The following is a 26,051-nucleotide window of genomic DNA, read 5'->3' as shown; positions in this document are numbered from 1 at the left end:
TGGACTGCTCCGAACATTGGGGATCCGAATCCACCCGAGCCATGGCTCGGGTGTTCCCGCCAGACTCCGATCCCACATCGAGGCTGAATGTCACCTCCAAGCGTTGGATTCTCACAGGACTTGGATTCTATACAAGGTGCCGCGGCCGGCACTCTGCACCATTTCAGTCTGACGCACACTGCCGTTTGCTGTGCTGTACTCTGCTGAACTTTCTTTGCTGTGTCCAGTCTCACAAGTGGCTGTGCTGTATAGTGTATGGGGGCACAGTGCACAGGGCCATCTATACCATTAGGCAGCTTTAGGCAGCTGCTTAGGGTCCTGGGATCTGGGAGGTGGCGAGCGGCAGTATGCTGAGGTTTTGCCTAGGGTGCAAAGAAACCTTGCACCAGCGCTGCACGCTGCTGTGGGCTGTGCTAAACTCTGATATACTGATATACTGTCTGTGCAGTGTCCAGAGCCTCACAAGTGGCTGTGCTGTATAGTGACTGTGTATGGAGGCACACTGCATGCTGCTGAATGCTGCGCTACACTCTGCGTTATTAGCTGTGCTGTGTCCAGACTCACATAGTAACTGTATAGGGGGCACTCTGCTGTATGATGCACTATACTATGCTGTAAATTGTACTGTTTGGTGTGTTTTGTTCATGTGCATCTGTAATCCCTGTGATCTACACAGTTTGAACCGAGCTGCAAGTTAAAAAAAAACAGAATTTTTTAAAATTATATACATATACTGTATATTGTTTGTACTGGTTGCTGGTTGGTGTGCTTTACCCTGGTGTCTTTTGTTCAAAGCCCTGTGACTCCACTCAGTTTCAACTGAGCTGCAAGTTAAAAAAGAAAAAATATATATAGATCTATTGTTTGCACTGTTCTGTGCACTGTACCCCAGTAATCTGTGGCAATGTGTTATTGATGTGCTATAAACTGCTAGGTGTTTGTACCGCTGCTCTGTCGCTTATTAACCAGCCAGTTTGCTGCAGCCTTTGGCCAATATTGGTGAAAACAATATTGTGAGCTGTGAGGTGGTGAAGATTGACTGGCAATGAGAGGAAATGAATGTTATTGAGGTTAGAGATGAGCGGGTTCGGTTTTATTCGGATTTACTCGGTTCTCAAAATGGCATCTTATTGGATCACACATGTCACGTGTTTTGGATAGCCAATAGGAAATATCCTGATAAAACCGAACTGGCGTTAATTCTGGCAAAAAATCTGAACCCGCTCATCTCTAATGGAGGTTAATAATACTGTAGGAACAAAAAAAAAAACAAATGATGAAATTTTAGCTTTAAAAAAAAAAATTGAAAATAAAAAAATTGTATATCTGAAACCAAAACCAGTTATGGTTGTTTGGCAAATCCAAACCCAAGTTCAAAGCTGGATGACGGATAAGAACCAAATCCAAATCCAGCAAAATTGGTCCGGTGCTGTAATGACTGGTTTTTGTGAACCCGGCATGTATGTGAAATCTCTACGGGTGACTGGAGGACTATGTGTATATTTGGCTGGCCTGTGGGAATCAGTGAGATGAAGTAGTAAGGAGCAATCCCTGACCGGGGGTTGAACCCGGGCCTCGGCAGAGGGAGCCGTATTCTGACCACTGGATCACCAGGGACTTGATAGCAGGATGGTGAATGTACTGGTGAGCATGAACTGGATATACTATCACAGGAGTAGGTGTTTATGTACTCAATGTAACTATGAAATAGGTTATCTGGAGTTGCGCAGATCTAGGGGTAAAGCTGAAGACGTTGAACCGGACTGGTTACCGGTGAGACTGAGAACTGCACTGTGAACCGGGCTGGGTACCGGTATAATTGGAAACACAACTGTATGTAGAACAATGACTGTGACTAAGACGAGGCTGTAGATGAACTGAAGACTGTGGCTGTGTCTTTAAGATGAGACTGAAGAATACTGCAGCTGCGGCTTTAAGACAAGACTGAAGAATACTGTGGCTGTGGCTTTAAGACAAGACTGAAGAATACTGTGGCTGTATCTTTAAGACGAGACTGAAGATACTGCGGCTGTGGCTTTAAGACGAGACTGATGAATACTGCGGCTGTGGCTTTAAGATGAGACTGATACTGGATATAACTGGTAACACAACTGTAATCCAGACTGGGTAGAAAAAGAGCAGAGTTTTACAGGAACCAAGGTAAAAGTGTTTCCTATTAGGGAGCTCAGCTACTGAGCTCACACAGGGCTGTGTGACACAAGGAACTGGCAGATTCTGTAACACAAGTCTCTTTACTTATACTTCCTTGTCCTTGCTGATTGATGAACAGAGTCAGGTGATTCATAGAGTCTCAGGCTGGCACAGGATTGGATAACTCCAGGTCAGTTGATCAGACCCTGTCACGTGAGTACTCCAGGTTAGGCTCTGATGTGGAGTGAGGCCTAGCAGGCAAAAAAAAACACTGAAGCCTGAACTTCTACAAATGAACAGAGGATGCTGACTTTTCAGCCTAAACTCCAGATTGCTGAGCACAGTGGAGAATGTATCTGGTGACCACTGGAGTCAGAGAAGCATATAGTATAATGACAACAATGATTGCTGTGTAAGCACAGCATAGAGAGACTTGCTGAATTCACACAGAAGGTTAGTCACCACAGGTGGAGCTCATTAACTCTTTAACTTCCAGGCAGAGAACTCAGCACTCAGGAAACTCATGGTACTGTCAATCTGTTTATCCCAGTGAGCAGAAAGACGCAGGATCCAGGACAGATGGCAGAGGTGAGTCACCAAATATGAGAACTACAGTCAGGATCGTGACATGTGCACATATCTACTATTAATACATTTCAAACTGCCCGCTCCGCTCACCCACCAATTAACTTAAAAACTAACAGAGCTATCAGCGTTCCAGGCCCCACGTTTTCTGTGCCGGCCCTGACAATGTCAATGTTGACAGTCATCCTGTAGACACTGATGAAATGTTGACATGTTTGTGTGGCGACATACCATCCATGGTGGCTCAGCGGTCACTTACTTGCTCCTAGCAGCTCCAGCATGGTCTTCCTGGCCTCTGTGGTCATGTGACCGTCACTTCCGGGTCAGTCCTACGATCCTCCACTTTCTCTAACCCTCCCTCTAGGTCCTAACCCTGCCCCAAAAATCGTGAGTAGAGTAGGCAAGTAAGATTTATAGTAGTGCTGCACTCTGGGCCTCATTCTGATCTGGAAGAAAAGCAAAAAAAGCAAGTAACTTTGTATCTGGAACAACCCATGTTGCAATGCAAGGGGAGCAAATACATTTATAGTTTTTCTATGCAGGATAAATACTGGCGGCTTTTGCATGTAGCCCACAAATGTTAATTGTTTCTTTTTCACTGCAAATTAGATTTCAGTTTGGACACACCTCACCCAAATCTAACTCTCCCTGCACATGTTACATCTGCCCCACCTGCAGTGAACATGGTTTTGCCCAGATGTACAGTTACTTGAATTTTTTTTTTGCTTTGCTTCCATTTTTGCTTTACTTCCAAATCAGAATAAGGCAGTACAAGTCTTCAGATGTTTACTTTTATTCATCTCTGAGATGATTTCACTAATTTCTTCCTGTTTCAAAAAAAAAAAAAAAAAGTGCCAGTTGGTGCCACTGCGTTCCATCAGAGAAGACATGACTGTAAAGGACATATTACAAATTTGATCACAGGGTTCCAATAATGCGCCACTTAACCACTGCCCCCCAGCACATATAGTCAGCGACTGCACATTAACTTGTCACCTGCGCTCTCTGTGAGCCATAAATGAAATGAGGCTCTCCGGTAATCTCTGTTGAACAACCCTGGTGCCACGTGGCTGTATTAATTATGAGAGGGATGCTGGCTCTTTGATCTTTCTTGCGTCGGAGGAGATACAGACAGCAAGGTCTTTAACCAATTACATTAGCCAAGCGGGAGATCAGTATGGCTTCCATTAGATGTCGCTTACATCCCAGACAGATAACGCAACTTTGAAGAGCCAGCGGCAGATCATAATCTCTGTTAATTTATAGGTTAGGGGGTAATGGAGTATAAAACCGCTTTAATCTCTCAAACTTTCATTGACTGGAACGTCAATGATATCAAATGAGGCTACAATGGAAGACTAAATACAAAAGACTAATTAATTACGCACATTATCCTATCAGCATGCTAAGCACTGATGTGATCTGATTGTAAGCACGGTTGTTGAGCAAATAAGACCAAACGGTAGCAGGAAGTTTTGCAGGCTGAAAGGCCGTTCGGTCTGACTGGGCTTCTGTGGCCAGTATGTTGGGGTGCGCTCAAGGTTTTGGGTTAGCGGAGACTAATTTCCGGCAAGAGCGGTTCATAGCAGCCAATGAACAATTAGCTTTCATTCTTAACTTAGACAGTGGGGTTCATCCGTGCTGCAAGCACAGCCTTAAACGTTTACTGGAAGCCCCGGTGCAGACTTAGCTCAACTGCGCATGGAATTGTAACGTGACAAAATTTTGCACAGGACGGTAGTTGCACGGACGCTTTGGATCCTGCGGCCAAAACACAAATATGAATTTCTGTTTTGCAGGAAGATATATTTAAAAGATCAGTGAGGAGTGAATATCGTGCATACTGTAACTGCGTATGTTTCCAGATGGGTGTGATAAGTTACCGGCGATTGGGATGCAGGCGGTCACATGACTCACACCGGCGTGAGAACGCCGATAGGGGACATGTTACTATTTTACCCCTCTATTGTCTCTAACCCTCTTGTGTTGGCGGCTAGGCTTAGACACAGGGGGTAGTGGCTAGTGCTTAGAGTCAGGGGGCAGTGGCTACGGTTAACCCTCCCCTCCTGTGCCCAACCCTACCCCCTTCCTGGGCCCTAACCCCAGCAGTGACCACGATACCTTCAGGATGCCTGTGGTCGGTGTTCTGGCACCGGGAATCCGAGTGGTGTTGGGATTCCGGTGTCGGTCACATGACTGCCAGCATCCCGAATGCAGGGTCATAGGCAAACACAGGGGGGGGGGGTTTCCGGTTGCCTGGAAACCCCTCTCTGCTTGGACAGTGACTCAAATTATGATCACAGTAGCATTTCTGTGTAATACAATTACTAGAGTTATCGCCACATTATGCAGTGTAAGGGACAGAGTGGAGCTGTTGCACATGCCCAGTGGTAGCAGCATCTTCTACCAAGTTGTGTGTGTGTTTGTGGATCTGAGCCCTCAATCAGTGCACTGGACCAGAGAGTAGCTGCCAGGAAGAAGAGACAGGAGCCTTACCATGAGGTGGGAGAATGTGTCCATAGAAAGTGCAGTTTTGTCTCCTACTGGTTCTAATTTTGTGTATTTATTTATTTATTTATTTTGGGAAGTTTTAATCTTTTCCTGACCACGTTTGTTATTTATTTTACTTAAATATGTTATATACAGCCTATACTATAGCCCATCTGTAGTGTTAATTATTAATACTTTATTCCACACACTGTCCAGTGTATAAAATGACCAATCTGTAGATATATATGTTCAGAGTTGGTACTAGGTTCTTCTACAGCTCCACCAGACTCCCGCACTTGCTCCAATGTTCAGCAGAGTGGGAGACTGTAGATTGGATTTGGAAATCCTGCGTTTGCCACTGAGGGTCACAAACCGCAGCCCTTGTAGATGGGCAGAAAAGGAGCCTATTTACGTATTAAGCAGTGAAGAGCTTAAAGACAAGTATGGGGGAGGGGGGGAGATGTTTTTGCTGGGAAAAGGTTCTTTCGATATGTTGCGAGTGAGATGTACTAAGCCCTGAAGAGAGATAAAGGGGGTCATTCCGAGTTGTTCGCTCGTTGCCGATTTTCGCTATGCTGCGATATGTTGCTAATTGCGCAAGGCAAGCAGGGCGCATGCGCTTAGTTATTTAACTAAAAACTTAGCAGATTTGCTGTGGATTCTGCGGCGCTTTTCAGTCGGTCTGTTGATCGGTAAATGATTGACAGGAAAGGGGCGTTTCTGGGAGGTAACTGAGCGTTTTCCGGGAGTGTGCTAAAAAACGCAGGCGTGTCAGGGAAAAACGCGGGAGTGTCTGGAGAAACCGAGGAGTGGCTGGCCGAACGCAGGGCGTGTTTGTGACATCAAACCAGGAACTAAACGGACTGAGCTAATCGCAATCTGTGAGTAGGTCTGGAGCTACTCAGAAACTGCAAAGAATTATTTATTAGCAGTTCTGCTAATCTTTCGTTCGCAATTCTGCTAAACTAAGATACACTCCCCGAGGGCGGCGGCCTAGCGTGTGCAATGCTGCTAAAAGCAGCGAGCGAACAACTCGGAATGACCCCCAAAGTACCAGCCAATCAGCTCCTAACTGCCATGTTATCGTCTGTGTTTGAAAAATGACAGTTAGGAGCTGATTGGCTGGTACTTTAACAATTTCCACTTTATTACTCTCCAAGGCATAGTAAATGTGCCACTGTGTCTTTTAACAAAGGGTTAATGACAGGAGAAATAGGACATTTACCTGACATTAGCCTAGTGACCACCTTTGTCGTAGAAATTACATCTGAGGACGGCTGTACTTCTCTTTAACCCGAAAACAATTGTATGACTATCAATGAGCGTATAGAGCTGCTGTTTAGCAATATGACTATCTTTCGTAGACAGAGTTCATCCTATAAGAAGAATGAGTTATTTTAGTTTAGATACAAATGGAACAGAGTTACTCGGGTTCGAGGCGATGGAGCTCCTGAGTCGGCTAAATAGGAACCAAAGTCCTGATCATTTGTTGCTCATCAGTAAATCCCTCCAGTGAAGGGCCGTAGCGAGCCACTGCGTTTTGGCTGAAGGTCAGATTGCCGCGTCACATTGTGTTATGTGCATACATTACAAATGCATGAGCTTTGGGCATAACCGAGACAAAGACCCGATCGCTCACTGTCTCCTTTATAGTAAGGCTAATAATAATGAGTACTGGGCCATGGCTTATAACAATATTAATTAATTATTTTATTTTTCTCTTTGACATAACGGGCAGCCGACTCAGGAACCACTGTTGGTGTCTCATTCTTGTTAAGCAGCCAACTCACACAACGTTGGTTCGGGGCCTGGGGAGTATGGGTCTACCAGGCTTGGACTGGCCCACAGGGGTACAGGGGAAACCACCGGTGGGCCCCACTGCTTGGTGTCCCAACTCCTGCTCTAAGGATCAGGTTCTAGACTGTGCACTTGAATTATACATTATACATATGTTACCTTATACTGGACTGTGGTGTATTTTCTACAGTGCATTGCTGTTATTAATCTGGTACATTATCATGCATGCAGCAGCTGAATTTACTGTATATATTTATGAAGGGGCCCAGACGTTGCACTCTCTAATGGTTAGTCAAACCAATGAGGTTGCAGGCCACACCCCCTCAGCAAGCTGGCCACACCACTAGAAATGGGCCCCTACCACTGCATTCCCCCGGTGGGCCCTACATGCCCCAGTCCAACACTGGGGTCTACCATAGAGGTGCAGCCATGCCCTGAACGTGGTTTGGTCACTTCTCCCTTGGCAGTGGCCCGATTAGTGGGGACCACACTTCTCACTTTGGTGGTGTGGCCACTTCCCAATGGCGGCTCTGCAGTGGAGCACTGCCTGTAGGCATTGGTTGTGCTAGTGCCGCGCATCCACCCACAAGCACTGTCCCATAAGTAGTGCTCTGTCTTTACTTTTCCCAGATGTAGAAGCCAATGTCTTGGGATTTTACCTTGTAAATTATTGCTGCTTTCAAAATACGGGCATTCCCGCGCGGAGTCCCACATCTCCGGCTTCTCACACCCTATTACATTTACCAGGCATGAGCGATATCGAGCATTTTATAGACTGTGCTAGATAGCAGGAAGATGGCAGCTGGCTGCTACGGGCATCTTCTCCAATTTATCTCTCCCAAAGGTTTGAGACGGAATGTAGTTAAAATGCCGGCTGACGGGATCTCGGCGGTCGAAATACCGACACCGAAATCCAGAACGATGGCATGACCGCCGTCAAAATACCGACGGAGGTCGGGATCCCAGCATCAAAATACTGACACCTGGAATACTGAGCGTGCTTTCAGCGGGATGTGCTTGCGTCCTGCCGTGGGTGGTGGAAGGTTAGGTTTATGCCAGAGTCGGTTCTAGACCTTGTGGCAGCGCACGCCCACACAGCCCATGGCGCCTGCTGCAGCCGGGGAGTGGGGAGCGGGGATCAATAGCGGCTCTTGCCATAGCAGCGGCGGCACCCTGGGGACAGTGGCGCCTCGTGCAAAAATCGTCCTTGCCTCTGGCAAGAACCGCTACTGGTTTAGGCATTATAAGGGGGTTGGGGTGTAGGGAAGGGAAGGGTACTGGAGAGGAAGAGAGGGTTAGTGTTAGGCACCAAGTGGGGAGGGTTAGGGTTAGGCAATCTGGGAAGGGAGGGTTAGGGTTAGGCAGCGGAGAAGGGAGGGTTAGGCAGCGGGGAAGGGAGGGTTAGGCAGCAGGGAAGGGAGGGTTAGGCAGCGGGCAGTGGCGGATCTTGTCACGGGCAAGCAGGACTTTTGCCCGGGGCGCCGCCTTCCGGAGGGCGCTGGTGCCCTCCGGAGGGCGCCGCACTGTGGCAAGATCCGCCACTGCTGCCCGCTGTGTCCCTGTCCGCCTCCGCTGCCGTCCCCGTCCCCATCCCAGTCCCCGTCCCCGTCCGCCTCCTGAAGGGAACTAGACGCTATGCGTCTAGTTTCCCTTCCTGGAGAGTAACTTTGCTGAGCGGTGCGCGATGACGTCATCGCGCACTGCACAGCAAAGGTCCTCTCTACGAAGGGAACTAGACTCATAGCGTCTAGTTTCCCTTCGTGGAGAGGACCTTTTGCTGTGCGGTGCGCGATGACGTCATCGCGCACCACTCGGCATTCAAGCGGCGCTTTTAATGTACAGGGGGCGTAATTGACCACGCCCCCTGTATTAGGCCACACCCCATTTCCTGCCCGGGGCGCAGAGCGCCCTTGAACCGGCCCTGGCAGCGGGGAAGGGAGGGTTAGGCAGCGGGGAAGGGATGGTTAGGGTTAGGCAGCGGGGAAGGGAGGGTTAGGCAGCGGGGAAGGGAGGGTTAGGGTTAGGCAGCGGGGAAGGGAGGGTTAGGCAGCGGGGAAGGGAGGGTTAGGGTTAGGCAGCGGGGAAGGGAGGGTTGCGGGAAGCCACCACCGGGGAGGGTTAGGTACCCACAAGGGAGGGTTAGGGTACTTTCGGGGGGCCTGTCAGGATTCCGATGGTCTGGATGCCACTGTCTGTATTCTGCCCTCCAGCATCCCATCCATTGGTTTATCATACTCAAGCCTTTGAGACACCTCCCCCTTGAGTGACCACACCCTCTTTTCTCCAGCTCCCCGCCTCCTTGCATATATAATCACGCTTTCCAAAGATCCCAACGCTGCGTGGTATGCAGTAGATGCCTTTTATGTTTATGATCAATCCGCACATAACAGATTGCACCCTAGCCTGGAGATTCCTCACATTTCCATTATCCAATAACTCCTGCGTGATCTGGCTGCAGTTTAGTTCCTATATCCAACTTATAATGATTTATGTCACATCGCAGGAGAGAGCACTGATATAATATATATCCTAGTCCTAGAGGGGACTGCTAATACAATGCTATGTGCAGTGAGCCAGGCACGTATATAATGTATTTATTCTGTAATAGAATCTGACATTACTGCAGTGCACTGTGGATTCCGCCTGGGACGAGGATTACGGGTAGCGGGAAAGGCCTGAGAGTTTAGTGTTACAAATGTACTGTGGGAATATAAGGCTGCTAATCCCAGCTAGATCCCGGAGATGTTATCGGACACACAGAACATGTGTTGGACACGTTATGCTATGGTATATTCTCTATTTACACCAGAAAGCCTGGGGAGCAGCCGCCTAAGAGCAGCCAAGTTTAATCACTGCTCCTAATCGAATCCCGGCAGCATTAGAGGCTATTAGAGGTAATCTGCTGTGTTCTAAAAGGCTTTTGTCCCAGCAGCAGTCTATAACTCAGCGTAGAGCACTCAGCGTCAAGTGTGATACTTATGTGTAGCGCTGTTTACTAGTATTATTGTTATTAAAGAGTTGCTGTTTAGCTTATTATAAACACATATCAAGTGTTCGCACGTTGGACATGATGGGGATTATTTTATACCCTGTAGGTAATTTTACCTAACTGCTATGGCAGAGCAGACTAGGCCTTTGCCCAAGGATTCCTGGTACATGGGGCTGCACCTGAAGCAAAGTGGATATATGCTGTGTGTTGCAGATTCCTTGATTCCTCCCCTCCGAGGAGTAATGAGGCAGATGTATTAAGCCTGGAGAAGTGATAAAGTGGAAGGTGGTAACGCACCAGCCAATCAGCTCCTGTCATTTTTCAAACCCAGCCTGCAACTTGACAGTTAGGAGCCGATTGGCTGGTGCGTTATCACCTTACACTTTATCACTTCACCCGGCTTAATAAATCTACCCCTATGTTCCTGGCAGGAGCTGGCTTTTGCATGTTAATGATGCAGCAGTTGTCGTGGACACTGCGACTGACCTCACCGGACCAGATCTGCACGTGCACAGATCAAAGTGCTTCAGAGAATAACGTGACCGTGCAATTAGCGCCCACCTCTGAATCAGCCCCAGGGTCCTATTGCCCTGTGATACTGTACATACAGTAGGGGGTTTATTTAGGTTTGTTAGCAAACCAAAAAAGCACACTAATGGGCAAAACCATGTGCACTGCAGGTGGGGCAGATGTAACATGTGCAGAGAGAGTTAGATTTGGGTGGGTTATATTGTTTCTGTGCAGGGTAAATACTGGCTGCTTTATTTTTACACTGCAATTTAGATTTCAGTTTGAACACACCCCACCCAAACCTAACTCTCTCTGCACATGTTACATCTGCCCCCCTGCAGTGCACATGGTTTTGCCCATTAGTGTGCTTTTTTTGGTTGGCTAACAACCCTGAAAAAGGCCCATGTGCCCTTATATCTGAGAAATGAAGTGTGTACATTTCTAAGCTAAAGAGATGGAAAAATAATTGTACAGCCATTTGTACACTGACGTTCATCCGGGCACTGAGCGTCGGGATCCCTGCCCAAATCCAACGCTCCTGGGCCAAACCGGATGAGACACAGCCAGGGTTAGACAGGTACTGGAGAGACCTCCGGTGGACCCCACTGCCTGCCACCCCCTCCCCCCCTCCCCTCTAGGGTTCAGGTTCCAGACTGTGCACTTGAATTATACATACTGTACAGGGGCGTCTTTAGCGAGGAGGGGTCCCGTGTGCAGACTGTGGGTGGGCCCCCTCCTCTCCACGGCGCCGTAGGCTCTGACATTGTGCCTGAGCCTACTGCACATGTGCAGGTCTCCGGAAACATGGTGCCTGCCATGTTCCGGAAACAAAATTCTAACTGCGCATGCGTGGTGGCCATTTTGGAAGGGATTTTTTTTTGTGCTGCGGCTGCAGCGCCCGACGCTGGACTCTGGAGAGGTGAGTACTAAAATATGGGTGCAATGTGTGCGGTGTGGGCCACCCCCTGGACCCAGGGGCTCGTGTGCACCGCACACATTGCACCCATGATAGAAACGCCAATGATATTGTACGTTACCTTACCGTATACCGCACAGGACTATGGTCTATTTTCTACAGTACATTGCTGTTATTATTGTGGTACATTATCATGCATGCTCTAGCAGTATTTACTATATATTTATCAAGGGGCCCAGACCATGCACTCTCTACCCCTACCTCTGCATTACCCCCACGCTGCACGCAGGCATTCATTAGGAATAGTACAGCTGGAGCATACTTGTCTACTTTCAAAAAAGCATTGCAGAACGATTGTGAGAGTAACACCCATCAGCGCGGACGCGTACTGCTACATCTTAGAGGCGCGGCATGAAAATGACTTACATCCAAATGTAAATGAGCCCCAAAGTTAGTAAGAACTACTCGTTGAATAACAGACATTAATAATTTTCAGGATTTGTTTGTGTATTGTGTATTACATGAGGTTCCATATACTGTATGTGGCCACGATAAAACTTATTTAAAATGCATGTAGCCATACGGATCATTGGGGGTCATTCCGACCCGTTCGCATGCAGCGGTGCGTACCTGGGCGGATCCGGACCGTTGAAGACCGTTTTCGGGGAGTGGAGAAGAAAACGCAGGCGTGTCCAGCAGAACGGAGGGCGGATGTCTGACGTCAAAGCCGGCCCCAGCATCGCAGAGATTGTCGCACAGGGTAAGTATGTCCAGGGCTAGTCTACTTTTGCTTGAAATTTTTTAGCTTAGCAGGGCTGCACAAGCGGTCGCAGCCCTGCTAAGCTAAAATACACTCCCCCATAGGTGTGTACTAGTTGATCGCAGCAGCAGCAAAAAGTTGCTGGCTGCGATCAACTCGGAATGACCACCATTGTGCTTTATAACCAATGCAGGGAAATGGTGCTGAAGAGTCCATTTGCCATTTGAATGTATGTATCTTTGATTCCCCCCCTCCCAAGAATGTAATAGCTACATAATGGGGGTAAGGTGCAATCAGGGAGATTGATAGACTATTTAGGGAGTGAGGGAGATTGCTACTATTTCAGGGAGTCTCCTGCAGAATGAGGGAGGGTAGGCGACTATGAACTGGAGCAGGTTATGTGTTTGGAAAATGATTAGATACACAGACCTCACACCTAATGACCTCAGATAATTCTTTTATCAATCGCAATAGGATCATTATCCGCTATGACTGTAATCTATGGAGCAAGGTGCGTGCTCCGCGTAATGCTTCCATTAGGCTCTGCAATGTAATAAGTGAATGACGCCTTGACACAAATGATCAGATCATTGGCATGTCTCTGTGGCTGTCTTCTCCAGGTGGTCCGCTCCTGGAACACGTCCGGCTCACTGATTGGGTAGGACGGCTGTAAATCAGTTGGAAGCCAGATCACTTTGTAATGAGATCATATGAGACCTGGGCGTCTTGTAGGGACATTGATAAGATCACCTATGTATGGCCCCTGTCTACACCGCTGTATATAGGTTTATAATAGGGGCTCTGCAGATTGTCTTGTTCCACAGTCTCCCAGAACTGAAACATACAGAAGATGTTGCAAGAAAGACATAGGAAGGCGTACAATAGTAACAACTATCTGCTTATACGCAGTGGCGCAGAGAGAGGGGGGGGGGGGGGGGGGATATGGTAAAAATTACCTGGGCCCAGGTCTGATGGAGGGGTCCAAGTCCTGTCCCCCCTCTTACCTGGAAGCAGCAGCAGCAGCTGCAGCTTTTCTTCTCAGCCCAGCACACTGCCGTGTCCTGCGCTGCAATGTGGCCAGGGAAGTGCTTAAAAAATACAGTGTTTTTTTTATCTAAGGGTGCATGGCCACGCCTCTTGTGATTAGGCCACACCCCCTGAAAAGTATCTGGGCCCAGCTCAGCTCTGCACTGCCCTGCCTATACGTTATTTTTTTGTGATTGATATATTACATCTCTTTTACACCATTGTATATTTTTTAAGCACTGATGTTTTATTTGACAGCGCGGCACAAATAACAATATAACAATATAAAATAAAAATAATATAAAGAATAATAACAACAAAACAACTACAACCTATAATACTGCAAAAAATGCAAAACATAAAATAGTGGGAATGCGGCAGCGGCGTCTCTAGAGAAGAGGTGACCCGTGTGCAGACTCCGTGTGTGGATCCCCTCCTCTCCTGTAGCCGTCACGCCGCTGCTAGCGCTCTGAGCGCTGTAGACTCTGGCACAGTTCCAGAGTCTACAGCGCAGGACTCTGAAAAATGGCAGCCGCGACATATTTCCAGAGTCCTGCGCATGCGCTGTAGATAGAGTCTCTAGTGGTCAGTGTGCTAGCAGCTGCGCGACGGCTACGGGAGAGGAGGGAGCTGACACACACGGTCAGCGATGGACTCCGGAAAGGTAAGTATAGGAGAAATGGGTGCAGTGTGTGCGGTGTGCCCCCCCCTGGACTCACACTGCACCCATTATAGAAACCCCAATGGAATGGGGGTTTCCAAACTTTATAATAACAGCAGGATTAAATCTATACTGTAGAACACCTGGTATATGGAGTTGGTTTATTTACATATTACTATTGGTGGCCCCCGATGATTAAGCAGCCACCTTGACGCAACTTGCGGCGGTGGATACATAGTTACCGAAGTAAGTCAGCATTACAGAGGTAGCTGTGATACTTTCCAATATCCGCCACGCTGTGCGGCTACGGCGGAGGGATCTGCTCCATCCCCTTTTGCAACCCCGGGCCTCCCATAGAAAGGAGCAGCGCTCTGGGAATTGGCGTCATCTGAAGATGTTGTTGTTTCTCGCAACAAAACTCCCAAAACTTACAGCTTTTAAACATTGTTGAATACTATGTGGTCCTACGGGTCCCTAATAATGAATGGGCCCGTTACGTAAAATATGCTTGGGTATATATTCCTGCATCTAGTAAATAACACTTCCCCCTGATATTACAATACATACAGAAGTATTGTACACTGAGGATTTTGGGAACGTGCAGGGCACAGGGCCATCTTAACAGCAGTGTAGACCCCTGGGTACAGCAATGCACTGGGGGCCCTACCCATCCTCCAGAGGTAGGGGTGGGGGGCAGTGACATGCGGTAGGGTGTGGGGAGGTGAGGCAGAGCCTTTCCTGTCATAGTAACATTTGTGCCAGAGTTTTGACTGTTTAAAGCAGGAATGGGGAACCTTTGGTCCTCCAGCTGTTGTTGAACTACACATCCCAGCATGCCCTGCAACAGTTTTAGCATGGCCAAATAGCAAAACTGTAGCAAGGCATGCTGGTATGTGTAGTTCAGCAACAACTAGAGGGCCAAAGGTTCCCCAACCCTGGTTTAAAGTATATGAAAAATACAAAGAATATGTTTGAAATATCTTCTTTGTAGTATTCTAATAATTTTTATAGACAAAACTCAGGAGTAAAAAGTTTATGGCAGGTGAGGCAGTAACATACATTTGATTGGCTGCTGTGGATTCCAGCATGACAGGTGTGGAAACAGCGCCATGTTGTTGAATGAGCTGCAACTAAGCACAACCGCCCTGTACTTGTCCTATATTGTCTTCAACTATAAGTCACTATTTTCCTGTTTTGAATATTCGTTTATGTATTCTGTAATTGGGCGCTGCGGATCCCTTGTGGCGCCATATAAATAAAGGATAATAAATAATAAGAGGGATAGGGGAGCAATAGCCCATGGCGTCCTCTCTGAGAGGCTGCAGAGTAGATAGGAGTGCACCAGAGAAAGGGAGCATGTGGGATGAGACAGCACCATTGCATGACCTCAGAGGGGATGGTCTGGTGTGAACCTAATCTGCACCAGTCAGTACATGAACATCTTCAGTCAGTCCCCCATGGACGGCCTGCCTACCCTGGACAGAAAGCATAGCACTTCCCCTTGTGCTTATTAAACTCTCCAGAGACCTGGGAACGTTTCAGCAGCAAATGCTATAGGCGGTGCCAGGACATTGTAAATAACCGAGCAGAATTTAATGCATTAATATTTCATAGCACGTCGTTTATCATAACATGATTGCATAAAGCAATTGCACTGTAATGAGGGCTCACTTTATATTAATATGCGTTCTTAGATTTGGTTAACGAGTACCGTATATACTGGAATATAGGTTCAGTCGCCCGTATCTGTGTGGCTGTTCATCACAACCGCCTACACTCTTCTGGTTTTCCAATCCCAACCGGTTTCAGCATGGCACATGCATTGGCTTCTATGTTGCCAATCTCGCACAGAGTGTACTGAGGACCTGGTACAAACCGGCTTACCGCCGTACACGATGAAACCCGACAGCTCTGATTTTGGTTCCGTTTTGTGATCCGTTGGGGCACAATGGAGTGAAGCCAATATCTGATACAATATGGACGCTGTGGTTTCCCAATGCTTGTCAATATATACACACACACAGTATACGGAGAACAGCTGAGATAGAGCATAACATGTTCCTGAGGTCATTTACAAAGGGTCTCCTCCAGCACTTACACTGATCGGGTGGAGATGGATATAGGTCAGGATGAATTTCCTGGGATCCTTAAAGAAAAACTTGAGAAGGTACAATATTGTCTTCCAAGCAGATATGGGTTAGCAGTGCCGCACTATCAACCAGTGGTGCAAGTAAGGTGGTATAGGCCAGCTCCCGGAGTGTTGGGCATTCCTCCAGAATGATAAGAATCAGGGGAATGACAAAGAATAACTGAAGGTGTAGATCCTAAGCCCAATGTAAAGTGAGATATAATGAAGATCCCAGGGGAAGTGGCTGTAGATACTCGTGACTTCGCTCGAGTGCTGTACTGTAATATGTAGAGCCGCAGGGGTGGATTGGGAACTGAAAGTGGCCCTGGAAAAATTTGTCGAAATGGCCTCACATGGGCAGCACCAGAGGTAACCATGACAACGGCACCACTCCTCACATGGGCAGCACCAGAGGTATACCGTGTTACCATGACAACGGCACCACTCCTCACATGTCAACAAACAAAACAGGTCTCACATGCACGTCGGCCCACCAGGACTCTTCCCTGTGGGCCCTAAGGCCAATCCACCCCTGTGTAGAAACCTGCCATGTCTGATGAGGCAAACCTCTAGGTGGGCAATATGTCTGCTCTTGAGCGTACAGGTAGAAGAACTATTCTACTTACTCTTTTTATCTAAATGATTTTATGACTTATATATCAGTGCCCATGGATTATGGGCGGTTCAACAGAAGAGGGGGCCCCTGTGCAGACTCCATGCGGGCCCCCTCCTCTATGCTGTGCAGTAGACTCTGGCATTGGCCATGGGCAACGTCTCCACTAATTCATTTCTCCACTCTTTTCACTGCTTCATGAATAGACCAGGGCCGGCGACATGGGGGGGGGGGAGGGGTTAAAGGGGACACCTGTACAGGGCCCCAAAGATCAGAGGGGCCTTAAGGATAGGCCCCTTAGTGCACGGCAGGCTTGTGAGCCTTCTTGTCCAAATAGGGCAGTGAGCTGTAGGCGGTGTGGGCCGCAGCCTTAGAGTGACAGGAGCCTCTCACACACAGTGACTGTATGGCAGGAGTGTGCACCCGCTCTTCTGGGTCCAGCTCTGTTGCAGGCAGTTACGGGACAGGGCAGCAGCTCTGCTGGCCAGGATTCCCGTGTCCTGCACCGGCTTCTTCTGGTGGGATGTGAGGGCCACATGGTACCTGCTGTGCGGTGTCTGGGTACTGTGTAGTGCTGCGCAGGAGAGTCTCTCCCTAGGTAAGAGTTGATTGAGGGGACCCCAGAGATATCACTGTATCAGGCCCCAAGATTTCTGTTGCCGGCCCTGGAATAGACCCCTAAGTGTATTACCTTCATAGAAACATAGAATGTGACGGCAGATAAGAACCACTTGGCCCATCTAGTCTGCCCTTTTTTTTTTTTTTTACCTTTAGGTAATCTCAACCCTTCATGGTTCACACCTGACGATTGCAATTCCAGCATTGATCAGTCTTTGTAACGGTGACCTCAGTAAATGCAGAACAGAGCCTCTCATTATAACTATTCCTGGTTCCCATCTGCCTGGCAGCCGGGGGTGATTGTTGTGACAGGAGAATGTGTGTGTGTGTGATACACAGGATCCATTAATCTGATCCAATGTTTTCATGTGTCTGATTGCATCTACTATTCCTAAGGACTGCAATCTCTGGAAGGTGATAAAAAGGGTAGCCCCTGCGTGCAGGCGAGGGGCGATGACCTCATGTGGTAAGATGACACCCACTTCATTAGCAGCACGCACTTTAGGAGTGGGTGTAGTTGGTGGGATGGGGGGAGCAGGGGGACGGGGAAATTTAATACCTGTCTGAGAGCGATGTCATCTGTCTACTTAGTCAGTCCATGTACACAAACACTGATGGGAGAGCGAGGCATGCTGGGAGTGATAGTACGCAGAGCATTGCACCAGAACAATGGGCAGATGCTGCAGAGACGGTTGCATTATGCAGTTGCCAATACATATCACCTTAGGACATACAGTATAGGGGCCCATTTATCCAGATCCGCCTGTGAGCGGTGCGGGGCATTCTGTGGGGCAGATGTACTAAAGCCTTGGATAGTGATTAAGTGGAGAGAGATAAACTACAAAGCACTGACCAATCAGCTCCTAACTGTCATTGCTCAAACACAGCCTGTAACATGGCAGTTAGGAGCTGATCGACCGGCACTTTATCTCAGTCCACTTTATCTCTCTCCAAGGCTTAGTACATCTCCCCCTGTATATGAATAGATATCGGTGTGCTCAGTGTTAAGGGCCCCATACACTTACGCGACCACATGACGCAGGCGATCACCTCGGCAGCCTCCCGGGGGGCAGGATCGCCCAAGATACATCGGATGATGTCCTTTTGTAGACGATGTATCTTGAGTGATTCCAGCCACGCCTGCGGTGTCAGACATGATGGTTTGTGCAGCACATTCAATCTGGAGGATCCGATGCTCACGGGAACGCGCATCGGATCGGAAACACCTCCAAAATGCCCGGTTTCATCCGATATATCGGGCCGAATGCCCGAAATCGGATGAAATCGGGCATTATCGTCCTAGTGTATGGGGCCCTTTACTTGTGGTGTTCTGGCCTTAAACTAATATAAATAAATCAATAAGTAAATATATATATTGGGATCACTATGAAATACCTACAATCAAATCCAGACGTTTAAAATCCCAACAACAATTGACAGACAGTCAAGATCCCGACAAGGGCCAAATACCGACATTTTAAAATGTTGACAGGTCAATAAGTCGAGAAGAGTTTCTCATTGTTTATTAGTGTGTATGTTGACATAGGTCGACATGGACACTGTATGAGTGTGCAGCGTTCCCTCGCTTGGTTCGGTACGCTCGACACACTATTATATTCCCCCTCCAGGTCCTCTGGGAAGGTAAAGTATGAACAAGTCTGTTTCAATGAAAAACTCATGAAAAACTCATGTCGACTTTTTGATCTGTTGACATTTGAAATGTCTGTATTATGACCTTGTCGGTATTTTAAATGTCGGTATTTTGACCGTCAGGATTTTGATTGTAGGTAAATTGACCGCATCCCATACAGGTATAAATAAAATGTGCGAATGTTAAATACTGTATATGGTAAAACAGTCGGCACAATCACTGCCTCTTTTGTCCTTAATAATAAAAGTACTTAAGGGTCTACTTACTAAGCCTTGGAGAGAGATAAAGTGGGAAGAGATAAAGTACCAGTCAATCAGCTAACTGCCGTGTTACAGGTTGTGTTTAAAAAAAAATGACAGATAGAAGCTGATTGGTACTTTATCTCTCTCCAAGGCTTAGTAAATAGACCCTGTAAACATCTGATACTTTGCAATCTGTTAGTAGGGTGTTCTTAGGTCAACATTGTACTCTGTAGGTAGACTGTTTATAGGGCAACTTCACAATTTGTGGGTAGGGTGTTTTTATGGCAAACGGGGTTATTATCCCAAAATTTCCTGCTTCAATGTACAAGTCTGTAAATCCACTTCTATGTTTCTCTGTGTGTGACATTGCAGTTCCCATACCTAACAAGAGAAGTGGTACTATGTAGCTTGTGGTACTACAGTATGTCGCTTTTCTTTTGTACACCATAAAAACAGATACTGAGAATTACTTTCAGCATGCAGAACAAGTGAGGTGGTACTACAGAATGTATATGTCCTTATGGTCAGTATAAGAACAAGTACTGTGCATTACATCCACAATACAAAACAAGAGAAGTGGTACTATGTAACTGTCCCTATGGCCAGAATGATAACAAGTACTGAGAATGCCATTCAGCCTACAAACCCTGGGAAGTGGTACTATGTATAATCTGTGCTTCATGCAACAGGTTTTCTTTAAAAAGCCAGACTGACTGTCACATTGTTGCTATGTGTTAGACCAAGATCTGAGACATGAAGGGCTTTTTGGCAGCAAATTGGAATAAATATCCATTTAATAAATTTGGATTACACAAGGAAAAATAAGAAAAATAAATACTTAGCCATGATTACACCCTTGGTTATTGGTATTTATCATGCAGAGCAATGTACATCCGTGTTAACGAATTCTATTAACATGCACGCATACTGGGAGAGTTTATTAGGATCCAATCAGCCCTCGGTCACCCTCTAGCCTGGGAAACGGGGGTCACATTATCTGGGGTTCCTCCAGATGTAGAAAGATTGGCTTTACTGACTCAGAAGAACTGATTTATTTACTTCCAGGACAGGTGATTTATAATCGTCATCGCCCATTACACCTCTGGGGTCTTCTCTTCAAAGAATTTTTAGATCTGAGCCTCTGACCAAAAGACCTATTCCCCATGAATATAATTGTGCAGCTGGTATGAATAGTAACTCCCTAAGGGTAGAAGCACTGATCAAGGTGGTCGTCAGTGGAGCTACCGGCTAATGCAGGGCTTATAATGTCCTGTAGCTGGGTGGCCTGTTTCAGGACTCACTGGACTGTTTTCTAATTACATACCAGTAACTTGTATATAGTGTACAGTGTACATCAAAGTTCCACCGGAGGCTGACACTATAAGCATGACGGACCTTAAACCCACGAGGGGTTTGAGTGTTGCCTCCTTTAATAATGTGCTGGTAGTGTCCCCTTTAAAGCAGTCAGCTTCATTTTATCAGCCAAGAGTAGTTAAGTGAGGAGGAGTTTTTGTAGTTAACAGTGGGAGATGGTTGGGTATATCGTAAACCAATTGTCTTGGACGAGAAATGGTTATACCACCTGAAGGGGTGTGTTGTGGAATGGATAGTTGAACACCAACGATTGGTTCTGTGTGGGAGTGTTTGGTTGTCCAGTCCAGTGTCATCCCTAAGACGGTGCAGGGGGTGCGGGCAACAACCGGGTGTTGCCCGCCGAGGGGTGTCACAAAAGTGCTGACTGCTCCTCAGTGACAGGAGATGGGGTGCTGCACTGTAACATTACATGGGGCACCCGGCTCTTGTTACAGTGCAGGAGCCGACACTGCACACAGACTGGTCTCTGGGGACAGCCCAGTGGCCCCGGACCCCCGTAGTGGCAAAAATGTGGGTCCGGGCTGCCCCCTTCCATGCCCCTTTCAGCCACCAGGTATCACCGCAGGTCGGGGTGCCGCTGGTGCAGCCTGTACTTTTGTGCCACCACATTTAAAAAAAATTATTTAAAAGTATAATTTTTCCAAAAATGTTAAACGCCAGCATCGTTGTCCGTGCTTTTATACTTAGTGGTGGAGTTGTGTGTGTGTGTATATATATATATATATATATATATATATATATATATATATATATATATATATACACCTGTATACTGGTAATATGGCGCAGGCATGTGTTAGGTCACCTCAGACCAGCGCCACAAAACTTACCTTGTGTCAGGCCTGGCACTGCAGGGTTCTCCCGTTTCCGATGTGGCTGTCTCTGGACACGAGGTCCCTGATTATTATATAGAGCCCCTGCACTGTGCTTTTTGTTAGCTTATAGCTTTGTAATGTTTCTAACAGCGTATGGTAAACTGCTTTACTTTTCATTTTTTTGCTCCAAGTCTCTCATTATTTATTGATATGTGTGTGGACGCAGGCGATTGCGCATCGAATTACGCAAATCTCATGTCCCCTTTTGCAAATTTGCAATAGGGATTCCTGGTAAAGGTGATCATTCCGATTTGTTCGCTCGCTAGCAGCCGTGCAAATGCTATGCCGCCTCCCACTGGGAGTGTACTTTAGCTAAGCAGAAGTGCGAACAAAAGGATCGCAGAGCAGCGGCATAATTTTTTTGTGCAGTTTTAAAGTAGCTCCAGACCTACTCAGCGCTTGCGATCACTTCAGACTGTACAGTTCCTGTTTAGATATCACAAACACGCCCTGCATTCGGCCAGCCACGCCTGCGTTTTTTCTGTCACGCCTGCGTTTTTTCGAACACTCCCTGAAAACAGTCAGTTGACACCCAGAAACGCCCACTTCATGTCAATCACTCTGCAGAACAGGGACGGATCTAGACTTTTCTTTAGAAGGGGCGGTTTACTGTTTAATCTTAACTCCTCCCTCTACAGTCCCAACTCCTCCCATCTGAAATCTTAACTCCTCCTCTCTCAATTCTGACTGAACTTTTTGAGTGAGACTGAGATAGAGCTTTGTGATTGTTCTATGTACATGTGACTGTGCTATGGGGTAATTGTATTTATTAGCCCTAGTACCCACACACCAGCAAGTGAGGGGCAAATGCTCTGTAACCCTTGCTCTCCTGGCTCCTCTGTGCTGCTGTGGTATAAGCTGCAGCCCATCGTTCTGCCTCGGGCTCTCCCAGGAGAGCTCTCTTCTGCTCAAAAGTGGGTGTGGCTATGACTGTGTTAGGTGGGGCGGTCGCCCCCTTCGCCCCCCCCTAGATCCGGCCCTGCTGCAGCATCCAGTGCAACTGAAAAGCATTGCTAGACCCTGTGCGAAACTACATTGTTCGTTGTAATAGTATGCCGCGCGTGCGCATTGCGCCATATATGCATGCGCAGAAGTGCCGTTTTTTGCCTCATCGCTGCACAACTAACGAATGCAGCTAGCGATCAACTCGGAATGACCACCAATATTGGATTAACTGCTTCAACACCAAGGCGTCTGTAACAAACGTATAGCAGACTCCGCGCGCGGTGTCACCTACAGGGCACTGTCATTCGCTGATGATGCAAATTTTCATCCGTGAGGCGGTCAAATAGAGGTCAAGGATTTTGCTCAGTGAAGTGTTACAGTATAATGACCCAGGCTGTGTATTTGGGTGACATTGCGTTGCAGACATTTGGGGCCTTGAGGATCTGACTGCACTTCCCCGGGGAATCCTTGAATTTTGATTGATGTGCGTGTTTTTATTCTACAGCGTTATCGAGAACCAGAAGGACTTGTTGAACCTAACTCGGGTGGACATGAAGAACTTCAGAGAGCTGAAGAATCTGTGAGTACTCAACTCTCCGTTCTGTTCCTTATATGTCTCCGGGTGGATAGACATTCATTTTTCCTGTCATCACATTTCTGAGTACCACAAGGGGGTGGGGGAGACAGATGATTCAGGAAGTGTGAGGAGAAAGCATATGACCTTGGGCCTGGGGGTAACGGGAGAGGAGAACGAAATTGGAGGCAATAAGGAGACCAGGTTCAGTAGGCCATCCCCAATTTCCTTACACAGTCGTGCAGCCCATATTTCATTGTCAGCCATTATGTTTTTTTTTTTTTTTTATTAAACTACTGTTAAAATATTGTTGTAAGCGTTCCAACAGCCGGTTTGTTTTATGAGGGAACATGCCCACCCTGTGCTGTGTGCATATGTTACCTCATCATCGTCCTATTGGCTGCTGGACTGTGCGGGAGCCATCTTGTATCTCCTCATCCTTGGCCTGATTCTCAGTTGGACGGATCCGTAGATTCGGAAGCATCTTGCGGATTCCGGCATATTGCACACGCGCCAAGGAAAGAAATTGGTGACTGCACATGCACAGGATCCACCAGCCGCTTACTGACTGAGATCGCTGCTGCGCATGGGTTGAACGAACTGCGCTATGAGAAATGGGTGTTTCAGGGAGGTGACTTGACAGCGACCTAACGAGCGCATGGAACTGTTCCGTCTCATGCGACTTTGTTAGACCCATTAACATTGGGAGTAGTCGGAGTTTAGGATTAGAGATAAAGGAGCCTATGTACTGTACTAAGCCATGGAGAGAGATAAGGTACCAACGAATCAGCTCCTAGCTATCATTTTTCAAACAGTCTGTAACATGACAGTTGGGAGCTGATTGGTTGGTACTTTATTTGTCTCCAACATTGGTTTTAATCAGACCGAGGCCTTGTATATGTAAGAATATACCACATGTGATGCCTTACAATGGGCCTAATTCAGACCTGAATTCGCACAGCGGCCGATTATTGAATGACTGCGCATGGACCGTAATGCGCATGCGTGACTCCAAACATTAAAAAAAAACTTCTTTTTTTTAATCGCTAGGCGAACGCAGGCTGATTGACAGGAAGTAAACGCTTGTGGGTGGTAACTGCCCGTTTTCTTGGAGTGTCGGGAAAAACTCAGGCATTCCCAAGCGTTTTCAGGGCGGGTGTGTGGCGTCCTCTCCGGCCCCGATCAGCCGGTTTGTTTCGCACTGTAGGAGTAAGTCCTGGGCTACGCACAGACTGGAAAAATCCCTCGATGGTGTGTGAGTTCCGAATGGATACGCAGATGTCCGCTGATTGGTGAAGTTTTAGCACGGCGTACGCATGCATTCACACACTTGCATGGGGCGGGTTTCCACTCTGTCTGGGCGGCGGCTATCAGATCGCAGACCTCTGCAAAAACGCAGAGGAGAGATCAGGTCGGAATTAGACACAAAGTCTTACAGGTCATCATGTTACACCTTTTGCTCATTATATTAATAATAATAAAACTCGTTTTTATTCCTCACTAAGAAACGCCTGCATGTTTTTGTATTGCACAGGACTATCTCTAACACCGGGTTGAAGTACATCTCTGAAGACGCTTTCCAAATGAACCCTCGCATGACTCACATGTAAGTAAAGTGCTATGTATTCCTCCCCTGTTGCCTGTCCTGCAGAAGATCGGAAGGTTATGCTTTCTAGAGCTTACTCCAAATGGGCCCGTACTGGCCCATTGTAGGCCCATAGATTCCTATGGTGCCTGCTGTGCCACGGGTCCGCAGCAGATATCTCTGATAAGTGCTGTGGGCCCTTTTAAACACACATGGCGAGCCACAGTGTCGGACTGGGGCAGGAAGGGCCCACCGGGAAATGCACTGGCAGAGGGCCATACTTATGGGTGTGGCCAGCCTCCATAGAGTCTTGACATACACCATAGTCCTGTGCATTATAATGTAATGGACTATGGTTCCAGACTGTGCACTGTGATCAGGTTCTAGGCTGCGCACTGTTCCCTAAAGGAGGGGGTGGGCCCTCAGGTTGTGGGGCCTACCGGGGGTTTTTCCTGTGCACCTATGGGCCAGTCCGGCCCTGTCAAGCCATTTACGGAGGATTTACCGCATTTATAACATTGACACCTGTAGGAGTATTGGCCCTTTGACATGTAGGTGGTAAGGGGTTAAATTAAAGTGTTTATTGATCTTTTAATAAGAGTGTAGAACTGAATGGGCTGAAAAATGAAGGAATTGGATTCTGGATAATAGGACATTGGCCTAATTGAGCTGCGGCAAAAGAGTAGAGTACCTGGTAGTACAAATATTTTAGGCCCCCTCCTTCCAGCGCCCTTCCCGCCATATTACTTCCTGCCACTGATTACCCATCTGAGCTTACCTTCAGAGGCCTTCTGCTTTAGTTAGGATGATTTTGTCTTGTCATTAATAAAATGGCTTATCGAGCAGTTGTTTTGTTGTTTTTAAAAGTTATTAAGTGTTCTCCTGGAGCGTTCCTAATTGCGGGAGAGCGTTTCTGGCAGGGCCCTGCGGCACTAATGGAGTTCTCACCGATGAGGTGATTTCGATGAGTAATTAGAAAGGAGAAAAAATGAAGGCCTTATTTTAAGGTTTAATGGGAATGTCTTTCTCATAGGTAGGCATTTTCCAGTCCCTTGGTGCCGCACTTCTCCTCTGGTGACCTTACCTGCTAATTCCTGATAAACATATTATCCCCCTCACATCTTGCTGATAAGCTTGGAGAGGAGCAGAGCTACTTTGTCTGTCACTTTTTTTTCTCATTTAATGATCCTTTATTGCAATTTAAATGACAACCTATCATGGGTTTGAATGATAAATTACTCAGGCAGTGCAACCGGCAGCCAAACAATGTATTCCGACTGCCGGGATGTCGAACGCTGGAATCCTGACTGCATCACCAAAGAATAGTCTCCAGATTTCCAAACTAAATAACACGTATTATTTTATAGCAGCCCGCTGCTTAATGACAGCAGGACAGGGGTAGATGACATTGTTTTCAGAGGCGTCACGTGGCCCTTGGTCTCAGAAAGGAGCCCCCTCATTACGGAGCAACATCAGGTCACATTTGTGAGATCTGCACACCAGCTCAGTGTGTACACAACAGCAGATTAACCGATGGCTGACTAGGCAAGTTGGAAAACAT

General features: G+C 47.2%; 1 protein-coding gene across 3 annotated transcripts in view; it reads left to right on the top strand.

Annotated features, from left to right (window-relative positions):
• Positions 1-26,051, top strand: part of NTRK1 (neurotrophic receptor tyrosine kinase 1) — a 138,501-nt gene that overhangs the window by 31,057 nt on the left and 81,393 nt on the right. For all 3 annotated transcript variants that reach the window (XM_063947118.1, XM_063947117.1, XM_063947119.1), the window contains exons 2-3: positions 22,837-22,911; positions 24,440-24,511. In XM_063947118.1, the coding sequence (XP_063803188.1) occupies positions 22,837-22,911; positions 24,440-24,511 (147 nt within the window). The remainder of the gene's footprint in view (positions 1-22,836; positions 22,912-24,439; positions 24,512-26,051) is intronic.

The sequence above is a fragment of the Pseudophryne corroboree genome, chromosome 12, assembly GCF_028390025.1.
Source record: "Pseudophryne corroboree isolate aPseCor3 chromosome 12, aPseCor3.hap2, whole genome shotgun sequence".
In the NCBI taxonomy this organism is placed as follows: Eukaryota; Metazoa; Chordata; class Amphibia; order Anura; family Myobatrachidae; genus Pseudophryne; species Pseudophryne corroboree.
This window is presented reverse-complemented; position numbering and strand designations above follow the sequence as displayed.